The sequence below is a fragment of the Bos grunniens genome, chromosome 16 (genome assembly GCF_055505025.1).
Source record: "Bos grunniens cultivar Pamir isolate PY7600 chromosome 16, Bosgru_T2T1.0, whole genome shotgun sequence".
Lineage (NCBI taxonomy): Eukaryota > Metazoa > Chordata > Mammalia > Artiodactyla > Bovidae > Bos > Bos grunniens.
In genome coordinates this window covers 77,264,123-77,281,758 of record NC_141180.1, presented here as the reverse complement: position 1 = coordinate 77,281,758, position 17,636 = coordinate 77,264,123, and the positions used below count along the sequence as shown (strand labels likewise).

Sequence of the window (17,636 nt, the reverse complement as noted above, 5' to 3'; positions counted from 1 at the left end):
CAATCTAATGCAATGAATGATCCTAGAATGACTCAGCACCAGAAAAGAGTGGGTGTGTGTTCCTTTGTGCATGAATTGGCACTGGCCTTCCCCCACATTTTTTGCCATAATAACGACTATTAGATGATTGGAGAAATCTGTATGGTCTGTCCCTTAGGTAATACGTTAATTTCCTGTTTTTGCTCATTGTACTGAAATTATGTAAGACTATATTCTCGTTTTTAGGAAATACATATTGAAGTATTTAGAAGAGGGGCATCATGCCTGTAACTTATCTCAAAGAGTTCTAAAGTAAAAATTTATATAATTGTAATCATATACACTTATAAACCTATATGTGTATATATCTAAATCTCTATATAACTATATCATAGTTATTTATCTAGAAAGAGGGAGAGCTGGAGAATGAAAAAGAAAATATAGTGAAATGTTAACATTTGGGTAATCTGGGTGATGAATGTGTGGGGATCCTTTGTATTATTTTTGCAACTTTTCTGCCTTAGTTATTGCAAAATAAAAAGAAAAGGACATCAGAGGTGGTTGCTATTCCTTAGTTTCCTTTGTAAGTAAACGGTTTTCAAACGGAAGGTTGGAAACATGAATAACTTTTGAAATGAATTTAGCGGATCCAAACCAGAATTTTCAAGAGAGAGAAAGTGAGGGAAGCGGAAAGGGAAAGGGGAGAGGGGGGCAAGGGAGAGTGAGCAGAGGGAGGAAGGGTTGGACGGGGGAGGAGAGGAGATGATAGAATAGGACAGGACAGGAGAGCCTCATAGATCGGTCAGGGTAGTGCTATTTTGCTTCAGAGCCCCAGCGGCAAAAGTAGATGCCCTGGGCTGCGCGGTCCAAAAAGTTGGAAAGCGAGTGCACTAAAGATTGGCGTCTGGGCCAAACAGTGAATCAGAGTTTCTCCGCCCGCCGGCCCCGGGCCAACCCGCAGCTCCTTCTGCCACCCTCACGGTGCGGTCCCGCCCCCAGCAGCCTGCAGGTGTGCACTCAGGCTAGCACGTGGTGCCAGATACTACTTAAGGGCCCACCTTCCCCTGCTTGCAGCTGCCAGCTTCTCTAGCCCTGTCTTCTCGGAGCTGCTGGAGGCTCGCGGGTCTCAGAACGCATCCCGCCGCTGGGGCTGCAGCCGTGGCATGGGCGCCGCGGGCCCGATCTGGGTTTTCCTGACTCTTCTCGCGCCGGGGGTCCTCGGTGAGCTGGGAATGGGATCATGGAGGTAGGGAAGCGTCTGGGACCGGGATGGCCTCTGTGCCACGATGCAAAGGAAGCAGTCAAAAGTGAGAAGGTGGGACAACCTTGCCTGCTTCTCGCTCGTTTGGGGCACCTCTCTTGGTCCTGAAGGTCTTCGCTCGCTGCTCCCGTGCTGGGGCCACCAGTATCGCTGGATGCATGACGGAATGGCACTATGTGATCTGTCCAGTGTATCCTGTGGCGTGACGTGCCCGCCCCGTGCTCGCCGGGCTCCGAGCGGCCGGGACTCAGCATGTGCTCAGCGCTCTGGGTCCCTCAGGTCTGCGAGCGCTAATGCCGAGACCCTTATCCGAAACCTAGTTGTGCTGAGTGCAGTTGCTTGCTCCGCTAGGCGCGGGAGTTTCTGCACACACTGAACGCCCCCCTGCCAATAAAAACAGCACAGCCTCCCGCTAGCTTCCCAAAAAGGAACAATGTCTGATTCCCAGGAGTGATTCTCATATATATATATATTTTTTTTAAATTTTGATGTGATATTGGTAGAGAGATCCTAAATGCTAAACATCTGGAGCTACTTAGAAAAGCTGATATATGAATAAAATACTGCAGTTCTTTGTGTTATTTATTGTCAAGGGCACCAGAAAGTGTCATTCAACGTTTATTATAATTTTCTTCCTCCAGATTGGTTTAATTTTAAATTGTAATTTAAATTGTAAATTAAGATTGGAGTCTGTTGGTAATAGGCTAGGTATAACTGTCTAATAATTTTCAGAGGACAGTGGATAAGAAATTTACTGTATACAGACCTCAATACCTACGTGACTTTTAGCAAGTCATTTAGTTCCCAAGCCTCAGTTTCTTCACCTTTAAAAGGAAGCTATTGATAAGCAGCCCTACCCTTACTGGACTGCCCTGAATAGCAGATGAAATTAAGCAAATGAAAGCTGGATGTTTGGTGTTATTACTAAATGCCAGTAATAAGATGACTATCTGGATCTGTTCTGATGGAGTCAGCATTTAAGCTTGACCACTGCCAGCTTGCTAGGCGATATTGCATACTTTGGTTCTATTACAGTTTACTTTGTCAACTTCCTAACATTCAACTTTTTCCTGACCCTTAATTGAACATTTCCCCAAACCACTATCTCTCTCTCCTACCTATTAACTCTCTTTGAACAAATGTACTTTCACAACTTTCTCTAACACATCTTTGTGGCATTGTTCCTGACCAGACTTCCTGCCAGCGTTCCATTCGTTTTTCTAAATTTCAGAGAGGATGTTATCAATTGAACCCTGCCAATTCATTGTTCCCCCAAGGATGCCAGAGCATCCCCTTCCAGTACCAGAGCAGAACTATCCTCTCAGTCACTTAACTCCAGACACACGAAAGAGCAGGTTTACTGAACTGCCAGCTGTCATAACTAGTGTGCTTCTGTTGTTTGTCTTATCATTCTCACACCAGTATTCTGATCATTCTCATTATGATTACCTTTGTAACAACCTCCTCTCTTACAGGTTATTCTGATACTTGTCCAACCTTTCCAATCATGAAAACTAAAAATATCTTTTTCATTATTTCACTCCCTTGCTCAAAAATCTAAAAGGGCTTCCTACTGACTGTGGAATTAAGACTTTGGATCTCACTTAAGCATACCCCTCCTGATTCCCTACCACTTCCTGCTCGTCTTGACTGACTGTCACCCTATGATCTCTTGCTCATGCTCTGCTCATACCCTCCTCCTACTATGTACCCTCCCCTGTCCATCCCTTGGCTCTTGGCCAGTTCCTGCCTCTGAGGATGCTTAAGAAACTCTTGACATTCCTTTTACAAAAAGTATGCATACATATATTTTTCCAGTTTTATTGAAAAATAACTGATATACATCACTAAGTTTAAGGTGTACAGCATGATGGTTTGATTTGCACATACTGTAGAATGATTACCACAGTAAGTTTAGTTAACATCCATTTAGTTAACACAAGATAAAAAGAAAAGAAAAAAAATTTCTCCTTGTGATGAGAACTTAGTGAAGTGAAGTAGCTCAGTCGTGTCCAACTCTTTGCAACCCTGTGGACTGTAGCCCACGAGGCTCCTCTGTCCATGGGATTCTCCAGGCAAGAATACTGGAGTGGGTTGCCATTTCCTTCTCCAGGGGATCTTCCCAACCCAGGGTTCGAAACCAGGTCTCCCGCATTGCAGGCAGATGCTTTAACCTCTGAGCCATGAGTGAAGCCCAATGAGAACTTAGGACATACTCTATTAACAATTTTCCCACACATCATAAAACCATGTTAATTATAGTTATCATGTTGTACATTACATTGCTATATTTATTTTTCATATAACTGGAAATTTAAAACTTTTGATCATCTTCCTCCAATTCTCCTCCCATGCTCTGTCTTCAGTAATGGTAAATCAGATCTCTTTTTTTCTTGGAGTTTGGTATTTTTGTTTTTAGATTCCACATATAAGTGAAATGATACATTATTTGTATGTCTCTGACTTATTCACTCAGTATGCCTTCAAATATCCACGTTGTTGTGAATGGTAGGATTTCCTTGCTTTTTAATGGCTGAATAATATTTCATTGTATATATTCATCCACAACTTGTTCGTTCATTCATCTGTTGATGGACAACTAGGTTATTTCCATGTGTTGGCTATGTTTACGTGTATAAATAATGCTGCTATGAACATGGGGGTACAGATATCTTTTCAAGTTAATGTTTTCATTTTCTTTGTATATATCCCTAGAAATGTAATTATTGAATCATATGATAGTTCTATTGTTAATTTTTTGAGGAATTATGGTGACTTTTGGTTTCTAGGTTCCATCTTACCTTCCAGAGATATGTCTGGGAGTTGGCTTAGAAATCCAAGATTTAACAAGCATTCTGAAAAATTCTGAAGCAATTTTTAAAGTTTTAAAGACCAAATTTCCTTCTCAGAGTGGTTTTGTTTTTCCCCTTTTGCCTATTTGCATAAACCAATTCAAATTTCTTATACTCTTAAATTTCACTCTTACCTTGACTGACAGCCTCACCTCACTCAACACTAAGGAAACAAAATCATTAAAAGAAATTCCCCTATTTTCCAATCATTTACCTCTGTCTGAAATCAGATCCTTTTCTCTCCTTTGCTTAAAACCTGCCAAGGGTTTCCCATCACACTGAGACAAAATCCATGCTCCTTAAACTCAATGCCAAGCCTCTGCCTCTCTCTGAAATTCTCTATATTCCTCACTCACCACCTCTGTTCCAGCCATGCTGACCTTCTTTCTGTTCCTTAATTGGAGTCACACTTGTTTAGCTATTGCACTAGTTTTCCTCTGATAAATACTTGTCTACAGGTCACCCCTTACCTGTCTCCTCAACATTCAGGTCTCAGACCCACTGTTATTCTTCTCTGACTCTTTGACTCTTACCTGAAGTAGCTCCTGCCCCAGGTCACTCTATCACATAACCATGTTCTTTTTTGCACAGAGCACCTATCATCATATAAAACCTTTCAATTTATTTACTTGTTTGTTCCCTTACCAGGCCATGAGAACAAGGCCTTTATCTGTCTTATTGCCTGATGAATCCCCAGCATTTGCATATATCTAGGAGTTCAGTAAGAAGAAGTATCCTTCCTCCTGACAAAAGTCAGCTCCTCTTTCTGTGTTCATGATCACAATCCATCCTCTGTTTCCTGTGCAAAGACTTTACCTCTGCAGATATCCCCTGTCTCATATCATCCATTTGTATCTCTCCCTTGGATGATCCCCACCAGCAGTTAAATATGCCCCAGGGCATACTTTCTTTGGTTGCAGGAAGAAGCTTTTCATGATCCAGTGGCAGTCCATTTTTTTGTCCTTTTTCTCATCTTTCTCAGCAAAAATTCTCATTGACTACTTTCTCACACTTATTTTTCTCATTAATCCTTCCCAGACAGGCTTCTTTCCACACTGTTGTCTTGAAGCTATTCTCATCAAGGTCAGTACTGACCTTCTGCTAACAAATCCAATGGTCATTTTTCTATCTTTATCTTTCTCAGTCTTTCAGCAAAAGCTGACTGACTTCTGCCTCTTGAAACAGTTTTCATTATCATCTTCCAAAACAAGACACTCTTATCCATTTTTTCCTATTTTTACCTATTTTCTCTGGTTACCTTTAGTCTCTTTTGCCCTATCTCTAATATTTTTAGAGGGTCTTAGGGTTCAGTCCTGGGCCTCTTCTGTTTTCCTCCATACTTTATTCCTAAGAGAGCTATCCAGTCTCATGACTTCAAATACTATTTATATGTTGATGACTCATACGTATTATCTGTAGCCCTGAGCTCTCTCCTGAGACGCAAATTTGTGCATGCAATTGCATTTGCATCTTAATGTCCACTGAGTATGTTAAATATACCAAGTCTAAAGTGGAACCAATTCTGTACATTCCCCACAACACACACATGTGCACACGTGCACACACACACGTGCACGTGTGCACACACACACACACAGACACAGGTCCATTCCAATCTCAATACATTGTATTACCATCAACCAAGTAGCTCAAATCAAAAGCTTAAAAGCCATTTATTAGGTTTTTCCTGGTGGTCCAGTGGTTAAAACCCTGTGTTCCCAATGCAGGGGGCTTTGGTTTGATCCTTGGTCAGGGACCTAGATCCCACATGCATCAAATAAGTCCCAGTGCAGTCAAATAAATGAATAAATAAAATAAATTTTGTTTAAAAAAGCCTGAAGCCATTACTGAATACTCCCATTCCCTTAGCCCCACGTCTAGTACAATGGAGTCCTACCAATTTTATTTCTATAGTATATTCCTAGTTTATCTGTTTCTGTCTCCTTGTATCCAAGCTTTATTTTATTTGGGCTAATCTACTTTAATAGCCCCCAGATTGTACTTCCTACTTCTGAAAGTAAAAGTCCAGTCCATTCTCCATCCAATTACCAGATTATTCTTTTTAAAAGTTAAACTAGATCACATGACTCTCTTGCTTGAACTCTCCAATGACATCCACCCAAAAGAACATGGTGACATCCTACTGTAGACTAAGAAGCCCTGTGCAATTCTTTCTGCTGGGCTTTCTAGCTTCATCCCATTTCACTCTGATCACCAAATTCCAGCCACACTTGCCTTTTGTCTTTGTGACCCCATGGACTATAGCCCACCAGTCTCCGCTGTCCATTGGAATTCTCCAGGCAAGAATACTGGAATGGGTAGCCATGCCCTGGGATCTTATCAACCCTAGGATTGAACCCAGGTCTCCCACATTGCAGGCAGATTCTTTACCATCTGAGCCACCAGGGAAGCCCTAGTCTATTCCTAAGGCATAGCAAATCCATTGCTTTTACCCAGCACCTTACCTTGCTGACACCTTCTTATCCTTCAGTCATAACTCAAATGTCTATTCTTCATAGGTTTTCCTTAATCATCATAACTGAAGTTGTATGCCATCCTGTCTCCTCTTTTCCTAGTCCATTACATTTTGATACATAATTCTGTTTATTTCCCTTATATATCATCTATTTATTTATAGTCTACCTCCCTCTATTTTAATATAAATTCCATGAAGGTGAGAACCTTGTGTCTAATGTTCACTGATGCATATTCTGTATTTAAGACAGTATCTTGGTTAATACCTGCACTGGTCATTCAAAAATTATCAAATAGTAAGGAAACCAGTGTTTTGATATTTGATCATAATAATTCTCATTATCTATAATATTTTCTCCTTCTATCTGCTATCTGTCTTAAATTTCAGGTTTATTTTTATTATCCTATATATTTGTTCTTTATTCATTTCAAATGGACTTCTAAGCCAGTTCAGGTAAATCTCCTTAAACACAAATAAAGAATTAAATATATTTTTGTTCTCTAGAAACTCCTTTGCATACTTAGTTTTAACATGGTTTATGTGATGTGTATGTCAATATTTTGTCACTATCTTCTATTTTAGATCCTATCATTATTTATACTGATGTTTAGTCCTGATTTTATTTTATTTTATTTTTTTTTTAATGAGAAAACAGATGAGTTTATTTTTAATTCCATATAGTCACACATGGGCTTCCCAGGTGGCTTAGTGGTAAAGAATCCACTTGCCAAGCAGGAGATGTGGGTCCCATCCCTGGGTCAGGAATACCCTCTGGAGAAGGACATGGCAACCCAACTTCAGCGTTCTGTCCTGGGAAATCCCATGGACAGAAGAGCCAGGTGTGCTCCAGCCCACAGTGTCACAAAGAGTCGGATACCACTTAGCGACTAAACAGCAGCAGCAACACAGTCACGTATATCTTTGTGAAAAGCTGTTTCAATATTGGACTCAGCACTGCTTTTGGAGTCCTTGAATTTGGTCCCTTATAGAGTGGAAGGATCAGTCTTTTCTTTTTTTTTTTTTCCCTCTCCCACAGAGTCCATAAGCCTGTTCTATACATCAGTGTCTCTTTTGCTGTCTCGTATACAGGGTTATCGTTACCATCTTTCTAAATTCCATATATATGCGTTAGTATACTGTATTGGTGTTTGTCCTTCTGGCTTACTTCACTCTGTATAATAGGCTCCAGTTTCATCCACCTCATCAGAACTGATTCAAATGTATTCTTTTTAATGGCTGAGTAATACTCCATTGTGTATATGTACCACAGCTTTCTTATCCATTCATCTGCTGATGGACATCTAGGTTGTTTCCATGTCCTGGCTACTATAAACAGTGCTGTGATGAACATTGGGGTACACATGTCTCTTTCCCTTCTGGTTTCCTTAGTGTGTATGCCCAGCAATGGGATTGCTGGATCATAAGGCAGTTCTATTTCCAGTTTTTTAAGGAATCTCCACACTGTTCTCCATAGTGGTTGTACTAGTTTGCATTCCCACCAACAGTGTAAGAGGGTTCCCTTTTCTCCACACCCTCTCCAGCATTTATTATTTGTAGACTTTTGGATCGCAGCCATTCTGACTGGTGTGAAATGGTATCTCATAGTGGTTTTGATTTGCATTTCTCTGATAATGAGTGATGTTGAGCATCTTTTCATGTGTTTGTTAGCCATCTGTATGTCTTCTTTGGAGAAATGTCTATTTAGATCTTTGGCCCATTTTTTGATTGGGTCATTTATTTTTCTAGAGTTGAGCTGTAGGAGTTGCTTGTATATTTACAACCTTAGGATCAACCTTAGGTCTCCTGCATTGCAGGCAGATTCTTTACCATCTGAGCCACAAGGGAAGCCCTACTAATAAGAGTTGATGTCCCCGCAAAGAGAGAAAGTTCCTAAGTCTCTTTGAAGATAAGAATTTCCTAATATTTCTCATCCAGAAAGTGTGATTCTTACTTAATTTCACCCCCAAATGTCATGTTATAAATTAACTTCTACATTTTGCTTCTCCAAGATCTTGGTTGCATCTTAGTCCATGTCATCACTACTGAAAAAATCTTGTAAATTCAGACAGGTTTTCAGCTTATGGAATTATTTAGGGTTGTTCTTATTCATATTGGATATGTATAGGTTAAATCATTTGATTAGGGTGAATTGATACAAATAATGACAGGGTCGTGAAGTTGGTCTTCATTGAGGTCAAACCCTGACTTTCCCCATAGAGTCTTGCTGTTTTGCAAAAGTATATGCTTGAAGACATTTGTAGTTGTTAATGGAGGAAAACAGAGGAGTTGAGAAAAGAAACAGGAGACCTACAGTGTGACATGGGTCCCAACAGTAAAGGCTATTCTTAGATCCTGTCGACCAGTTCAGTCACTCAGTTGTGTCTAACTCTTTGTGACCCCATGGACTCCAGCACGTGAAGCTGCCTTGTCCATCACCAACTCCCAGGTCTTGCTCAAATTCATGTCTACTGAGTTGGTGATGCCATGCAACCATCTCATCCTCTGTTATCTGCTTCTCTTCCTGTCTTCAATCTTCCTCAGCACCAGGGTCTTTTCCAAAGAGTTGGTTCTTCCTATCAAGTAGCCAAAGTATTGGAGCTTCAGCTTCAGCATCAGTCCATCCAATGAATATTCAGGACTCATTTCCTTTAGGATGGACTGGTTGGATCTCCTTGCAGTCCAAGGAGTTCTCAAGTGTTTTATCCAGCACCACAGTTCAAAAGCATCAATTCTTCGGTGCTCAGCTTTCTTTATAGTCCAACTCTCACATCCTAACATAACTACTGGAAAAACCATAGCTTTGACTATACAGAACTTTGTCGGCAAAGTAATGTCTCTGGTTTTTAATATTCTGTCTAGGTTAGTCATAGCTTTTCTTATAAGAAGCAAGCATCTTTTAATTTCATGGCTGCAGTCACCATCTGCAGTGATTTTGGAGCCCAAGAAAATAAAGTCTCTCACTTTTTCCATTGTTTCTGCATCAATTTGCCATGAAGTTATGGGACCAGATGCCATGATCTTCATTTTTTGAATATTGAGCTTTAAGCCAGCTTTTTCACTCTCTTATTTCACTTTCATCAAGAGGCTCTTCACTTCCTCTTCACTTTCTGCCATAATGGTGTTGTCATCTTCATACCTGGGGTTATTGATATTTCTCCCAGCATTCTTGATTCCAGCCCAGCATTTTCATGATGAACTCTGAATATAAGTTAAATATGCAGGGTAACATTATACAGCACTGACATACACCTTTCCCAGTTTGGAACCAGTTTGTTGTTCCATGTCCTGTTCTAACTGCTGCTTCTTGACCTGCATACAGATTTCTCAGGAGACAGGTAAGGTGGTCTGGGATTCCAATTTCTTTAAGAATTTTCCAAAGTTTGTTGTGATCCACACAGTCAAAGGCTTTGGCATAGTCAATAAAGAAAAAGTAGATGTTTTTCTGGAACTCTTGCTTTTTCTATGTTCCAATGGATGTTGGCAATTTGATCTCTTGTTCCGTTGCCTTATAAATCCAGCTTGAATATTTGGAAATTCTTGGTTCAGGTACTGTTGAAGCCTGGCTTGGAGAATTTTGAGCATTACATTGCTAGGGTGTGAGATGAATGCAACTGTGCGGTAGTTTGAGGCTACTTTGGCATTGCCTTTTTTTGAGATTGGAATGAAAACTGACTTTTCCCAGTCCCGTGGCCACTGCTGAGTTTTCCAAATTTGCTGGCATATTGAGTGCGGCACTTTCACAGATTCATCTTTTAGGACTCGAGACAGCTCATCTGGAATTCCATCACCTCCACTAGCTTTGTTTGTCATGATGCTGCCTTAGGCCCACTTAACTTCCGAATCCAGGATATCTGTCTCTAGGTGAGTGATCACACCATTGTGGTTATCTGGGTCATTAACATATTTTTTGTGTAGTTCTGTGTTTTCTTGCCACCTCTTCTTAATATCTTCTGCTTCTGTTAGGTCGATACCATTTCTGGTCTTTATTTTGCCCAATCTTGCATGAAATTTTCCCTCGGTATCTCATTTTCTTGAAGCAATATCTAGTCTTCCCATTCTTTTATTTTCCTCTATTTCTTTGCATCGATTGCTGAGGAAGGCTTTTGTATCTCTCCTTGGTATTCTTTGAAACTCCGCATTCAGATGAGTATATCATTCCTTTTCTCCCTTGCTTTTCACTTTTTTTCTTTTCTCAGCTATTTGTAAGGCCTCCTCAGGCAATCATTTTGCCTTTTTGCATTTCTTTTTCTTGGGGATGGTCTCGATCACTGCCTTCTGTACAACATCATGAACCTCCGTCCATAGTTCTTCAGGGATTCTATCACATCTAATTCTTTGAGTATATTTGTCACTTCCACTGTGTAATCATAAGGGATTTGATTTAGGTCATACCTGAATGGTCTAGTGGTTTTCCCTACTTTCTTCAATTTAAGTCTGATTGTTGCAATAAGGAATTCATGATCTGAGCCATAATCAGCCACAATCAGTCTTGTTTTTGCTAAGGGTATAGAACTTCTCCATCTTCAGCTGCAAAGAGTGTAATCAATCTGATTTCAGTATTGACCATCTGGTGATGTCCCTGTGTAGTATCATCACTTGTATTGTTGGAAAAGGGTGTTTGCTATGACCAATGCATTCTCTTGGCAAAACTCTGTTAGCCTTTGCCCTTTCATTTTGTACTCCAAGGCCAAATTTACCTGTTACTCCAGGTATCTCTTGACTTCCTACTTTTGCATTCCAGTGCCCTATGATGAAAAGGACATCTTTTTTTTTGGTACTAGTTCTGGAAGGTCTTGTAGGTCATCACAGAACTGTTCCACTTCAGCTTCTTTGGCATTAGTGGTTGGGGATTACTTGAATTACTGTGATACTGAATGGTTTGCCTTGGAAATGAACAGAAACCATTCTGTCATTTTTAAGAATGCACCCAAGTACTGCATTTCAGACTGTTCTGTTGACTATGAGGGAGACTCCATGTCTTCTAAGGGATTCTTGCCCACAGTAATAAATATAATGGTTATCTGAATTAAGTTCTCCCATTCCAGGCCATTTTATTTCACTGATTTCTAAAATGTCGATGTTCACTCTTGCCACCTCCTGTTTGATAACTTCCAATTTTCCTTAATTCATGGACCTAACATTCCAGGTTCCTGTGCAATACCATTCTTTACAGCATCAGACTTTATTTCCATCACTAGTCACATCCTCAACTAGGTGGTCCTTTCACTTTGACTCAGTTTCTTTATTCTTTTTGGAGTTATTTCTCCACTCTTCTCCAGTAGCATATTGGGCACCTACTGACTTGGGGATTTCAGCTTTCAGTGTCTTATCTTTTTGCCTTTTCATAGTCTTTATGGAATTCTCAAGGCAAGAATACTGAAGTGGTTTGCCATTCCCTTTTCCAGTGGACAATGTTTTGTAAGAACTCTCCCCATGCCCTACACAGCATGGCTCACAGTTTCCTTGAGTTAGACAAGGCTGTGGTCCATGTGAACAGCTTGGTTAGTTTTCTGTGATTGTGGTTTTCATTCTCTGCCCTCTGAGGGATAAGGATAAGAGGCTTATGGAAGCTTCCTGATCGGGGAGACTGACTGTGGGGGAAACTGGGTCTTGTTCTGATGGATGGGGCCATGCTCAGTAAATCTTTAATCCAATTATCTGTGCACGGGCGGGGCTGTGTTCCCTCCCTGTTGTTTGGCCTATGCCTCCACCAAAGACTCCTGTCTGTATGACTCCATCAATAGAAGTGTTGGCTACAAAAACACTGGATTCAGCTATAATCTTGGGAGGTCTGTGTTTTCCTTTGTGTCAGTTAGTCCATGTTTGTTCTTTGACTTGCACCTGTAACTGTTTCAGATTTGTTTGAAAAAGGAGATTTATAGATTTGATATTCAAATATACCATCATTGTGGAGATGAAACTTGAACTGTCTTTCATATCTAGAAAAATTCTTTTCAAGGTACATTGTAAAGCATCAGGTCATTACAGTTTTTTTTTTTCCTCACCTCCTAGAATAAGATTTGTTTCTTTTTAATCATCATAATCACAATTACTTTAAGTCACAGAGACATATCTTGAAACAACTATCTCCTTTTATCTGGTACCCATCAGAAAGTATTTACTAAATGTTTTTGGGGGCATATTACTCCATTAGGTTAATGGAAAAAATAATGAAGAATAAAAAACAATTCTATTTTCTCCTTCAGTTCAGTTCAGTTCAGTTCAGTCGCTCAGTCGTGTCCGACTCTTTGCGACCCCATGAATCGCAGCACGCCAAGCCTCCCTGTCCATCACCAACTCCCAGAGTTCACTCAGACTCACATCCATCGAGTCAGTGATGCCATCCAGCCATCTCATCCTCTGTCGTCCCCTTCTCCTCCTGCCCCCAATCCCTCCCAGCATCAGAGTCTTTACCAATGAGTCAACTCTTCGCATGAGGTGGCCAAAGTACTGGAATTTCAGCTTTAGCATCATTCCTTCCAAAGAAATCCCAGGGCTGATCTCCTTCAGAATGGACCGGTTGGATCTCCTTGCAGTTCAAGGGACTCTCAAGAGTCTTCTCCAACACCACAGTTCAAAAGCATCAATTCTTCGGCGCTCAGCCTTCTTCACAGTCCAACTCTCACATCCATACATGACCACTGGAAAAACCATAGCCTTGACTAGACGAACTTTTGTTGGCAAAGTAATGTCTCTGCTTTTGAATATACTATCTAGGTTGGTCATAACTTTCCTTCCAAGGAGTAAGCGTCTATTAATTTCATGGCTGCAGTCACCATCTGCAGTGATTTTGGAGCCCAGAAAAATAAAGTCTGACACTGTTTCCACTGTTCCCCCATCTATCTGCCATGAAGTAATGGGACCAGATGCCATGATTTTCGTTTTCTGAATGTTGAGTTTTAAGCCAACTTTTTCACTCTCCTCTTTCACCTTCATCAAGAGGCTTTTGAGTTCCTCTTCACTTTCTGCCATAAGGGTGGTGTCATCTGCATATCTGAGGTTATTGATATTTCTCCCAGCAATCTTGATTCCAGCTTGTGCTTCTTCCAGCCCAGCATTTTCTCCTTACTAGGGCCTAAAGTTTTAAAGACTAAAATAGGAATGATAATTCATAAAAGTAATTTTGGAGGTTCTTACATGAGATGAGGTCACAAAATCTGATATACTTGATATACTTGTTTCCTGTGATATTGAAGAAAAGTTTTTATACCATTTTAGTTTGTTTTTATGAGATTTTATAAAGGTGGAACTCCAGAGTCTTTGTGGCATTTTATTAAAAAATTATTTTCTCCAGCTCTTCTTCTGAAGTCTGTCATAAAAAGTCTTTGAACTCCTGAGCTTGTTTCTCTGTATATGCGTTCATACTGTAAGATACATTTTCTTTGACTCCCTCAAATATCTACATATTAGATTTAATTTCTAAAGATAAAATTTGTCATTGTAACTTGTGACCATACAGAAGCACAGTAGAGATTTTAGCCTCTCAGTTTTGATATTCCTGTGATCTTTGTCTCTAGGTCAGTGTAAATTCCTGCCAAGATATCCTTTTGCTAAGCCTAAAATTCAGAGTGATCAGTCTGAGTTTGCTGTTGGCAAAACTTGGGAATATGAGTGCCTTCCTGGGTATTTCAAGAAGTCATTCTTTGTCACCTGCCTAAAGACCTCCAACTGGTCAAATGCTCAGCAATTCTGTAAACGTGAGTAATCTGTAATAGAAGAATCTTTGAGTCTATAGCATGTCTCTATGGGCTAACCTGTAATTTTCAAGATAAAAGATAAGAAGATTAGTCAGTAATCTCAAATGAATGAGTTCCTAGATTCTCCATGTTTTCTTTTACTCCTAAGGGTATTAGATATTGGGTATTGGAGTTAAATCATCACAGCTGGCCAACTCTGTTTATCCTATAATTTTCATGACTTTGTTCTATGGTCTCTGTACTGTGTTATAGTGATCTTAAAAGTCATATATATCTTAATATATATAACTTTAAGTATATATATCTTAATATATATATATATATATATATATTAAAGTGAAATTGCTCAGTCGTGTCCAACTCTTTGCGACCCCATGGACTGTAGCCTACCAGTCTCCCCAGTCTATGGAATTTTCCAGGCAAGAATACTGGAGTGGGTTGCCATGTCCTTCTCCAGGGGATCTTCCCCACCCAGGAATCAAACCCGGGTTTCCCTCATTGCAGGCAGATGCTTTACCGTCTGAGCCAATTAGTATAAACTAATTCTAATATTAGTTTCACCTCAATCTTACCCAATTCAATTCAAGAAGTATATTTGAATAATCACTAGGTATAAAGCATGAAGCTAGATGGTGGGGTTGGGGAGAGATATATAAATTAATATGCTAGTCTCTGAGGAACTCCTATACTATTTGTAGAGACTGGCTTTTAAGCAAACACTGTGCTATGGTATAATTTTTTAATCTATAGAGATAAAATTATATGACATCACAGAGAATAAATAATAAGTGCTATCTAGGAGAACCGGGACATCTGGGCATTACAGACAGAAAATAATAGCATATGTCAACATATAAAGATATGGAAGAACATGATGTCTTTGAAAAATACAAAATAGAAAAAAAAATTGTGGTTGGAACACAAGGTTCATGGTGAGAAATAGTAAATGATGAGGACTGGAACTTAACTGTCGTGGGCCATACATTTTTTTTCCAATGAACATTGGTAAGTGATTGTAATTTTTTGGGTGTGGGGAGTAGCATGACTGCATTTGTGATTCTAAATGATAATGTGTGCAGTGGCATGAAACATTTACTGGACCAGTGGCAACCGGCATTAGAAAGGTAAATTTTATTACTCAGTGATTTAATGAGAGATTTTAGTAGTAGCAAAATAATTGGTTTGGAGAGAGATTTCTGAAATCTAGTCATGAAAACTTGATGATCAATTGAATTAAGGACAGGTGGTAAATAATGAGCTATAGAAAGGAAATTATAATTTTTTTTTTTTTTTTAAGCCACAAGACTTGCTAGATGTTGCCATCAACTGACAGAGTATAAAAGGGAGGAGAGACTATAAATTACAGTACCTGGTGGCTCAGAGGGTAAAGCATCTGCCTGCAATGCAGGAGACCTGGTTTAATCCCTGGGTCAGGAAGATCCCCTGGAGAAGGAAATGGCAACCCACTCCAGTACTCTTGGCCTGGAAAATCCCATGGACAGAGAAGCCTGGTAGACTACAGTCCATGGGATCGCAAAGAGTCGGGACTCTGATGCTGGGAGGGATTGGGGGCAGGAGGAGAAGGGGACGACAGAGGATGAGATGGCTGGATGGCATCACTGACTCGATGGACGTGAGTTTGAGTGAACTCTGAGAGTTGGTGATGGACAGGGAGGCCTGGCGTGCTGCAATTCATGGGGTCGCAAAGAATCGGACATGACTGAGTGACTGAACTGAACTGAGAGACTATAAATTATGGTTGACCACAAATAATATTTTCATCCACACTTAGAAATATAGACTACAGGTTTTAAACAAATAGTGTTATGGAGTTGAAAGATAAAAATTTTCTAAATGTCCAAAAGTTCTTTGCATAAGCATGGGTAGGCTGCTCAGCCAGTCCAGTCATATTGGAATTTAATAAAAGCAGAAAAAAATCCCTAAAATCCCAATCCCGATTTTTTTTTTTTTTTCTGTTTTGTTCTCCCTTGTAGGTAAATCATGTACGGTTCCTAGAGAACTCCTCCATGGCTCTGTCCACACACCTCAGGGTATCATGTTTGGGGCAACAATTACATTTTCTTGTGACAGAGGGTGAGTTGGCAGGAGACATCTCCAAGTACGTGGATATTAGAACAGTAGTTTCAATGGAAATCATCTGTCTTCCAAAAAAAAAGATATGAGTAATTGCCACCCACCCTTAAAAATGGATAAATAAAAAGAATCACCTCTCTGATATGCTCCAGGGAGAACTGTTTAGGATGACCCACTAGAGTGGATCCCTAGAAGAGAAAAAATTTGCGCTACTCCTCTTCCAATTTTAAATCTTCAGTGTTAGTGACCAGGAGGTCAAATTTCATTTGTCTTTACATTGTTGAATCTTATGTATATGTCCATAGTCCTTCACCATTACTTTCACCATGATATTCTATTCTTTGCCATTCTTTCAGTGGAAAAAGTTCTAAGCTTTTCTAAAATGTCCAGCTGGGAGATGATCACTCATCTCTTTATCTTTAGATATCGACTCATTGGTGACACATCTGCTACATGTCTTATCTCAGACAATACAGTAACCTGGGATAAGGACCTACCCCTTTGTGAATGTGAGTAGAATTTTTGTTCTTGTCCCCCTCTAGAGGGAAAGTGGGCATCTACACATCAAAATAAGTACCCAGGAAGGTTACACTTGTTCTGAGCAGATCTGGACACAAATCTGTGATTTATTTTCTTCCATGCCCCCGATCCCACTACCCTTTCTTTCGCTTACTGTACCTTGATGGTAAGTTAGTTCACAGTGAATAATTGCTCAAGTCTAAAATATGCTACAAGACTCCACTCTGCCAGCTTAAATCCAAGCAGAATTTATGGCACTCTAAGTACCTTTTGTAAGAGTTTATCTGTACTCTGGGGGTGAGGACTGGTGACTAAGTCATATTTAGGAGGTTTTATTAGGCCAGTTCCATGTATCTTCCTACCTTGATACTTTCCATTTAGAACCATCTTTGAGATGAGCTTACAGAATTTCAGCAATATGGGTTAATTGTAGGTGAAGTGGAAGTTTGGTTTGCAAGAGTTGAGACAAAATTCCCAGAAGATATTACATTTATTTTTAAATTTCTTTTCTTTTTATTTTAATTGGAGGCTAATTACTTTACAATATTGTGGTGGTTTTTGCCATACATTGACATGAATCAGCCATGGGTGTACATGTGTTCCCTATCCTGAACCCTCATCCCACTCCCTCCCCATCCCATCCCTCAGGGTCATCCCAGTGCACCAGCCCTGAGCACCCTGTCTCATGCATTTAACATGGACTGGCAATCTGTTTCACATATGATAATATACATGTTTCAATGCTATTCTCTCAGATC

General features: G+C 40.0%; 1 protein-coding gene across 8 annotated transcripts in view; it reads left to right on the top strand.

Moving 5' to 3' along the window:
- Positions 1-1,051: 1,051 nt before the first annotated feature.
- CR2 (complement C3d receptor 2) overlaps positions 1,052-17,636 on the top strand; it is a 49,252-nt gene continuing 32,667 nt past the window's right edge. For 5 of the 8 annotated variants that reach the window (XM_086342781.1, XM_086342778.1, XM_086342779.1 and 2 more), the window contains exons 1-4: positions 1,052-1,200; positions 14,086-14,265; positions 16,260-16,359; positions 16,783-16,868. In XM_086342781.1, coding sequence (XP_086198907.1) covers positions 1,143-1,200; positions 14,086-14,265; positions 16,260-16,359; positions 16,783-16,868 — 424 coding nt within the window. In that variant the 5' untranslated portion in view covers positions 1,052-1,142. The remainder of the gene's footprint in view (positions 1,201-14,085; positions 14,266-16,259; positions 16,360-16,782; positions 16,869-17,636) is intronic. The other 3 variants (XM_086342783.1, XM_086342782.1, XM_086342780.1) reach the window with 1 other exon arrangement.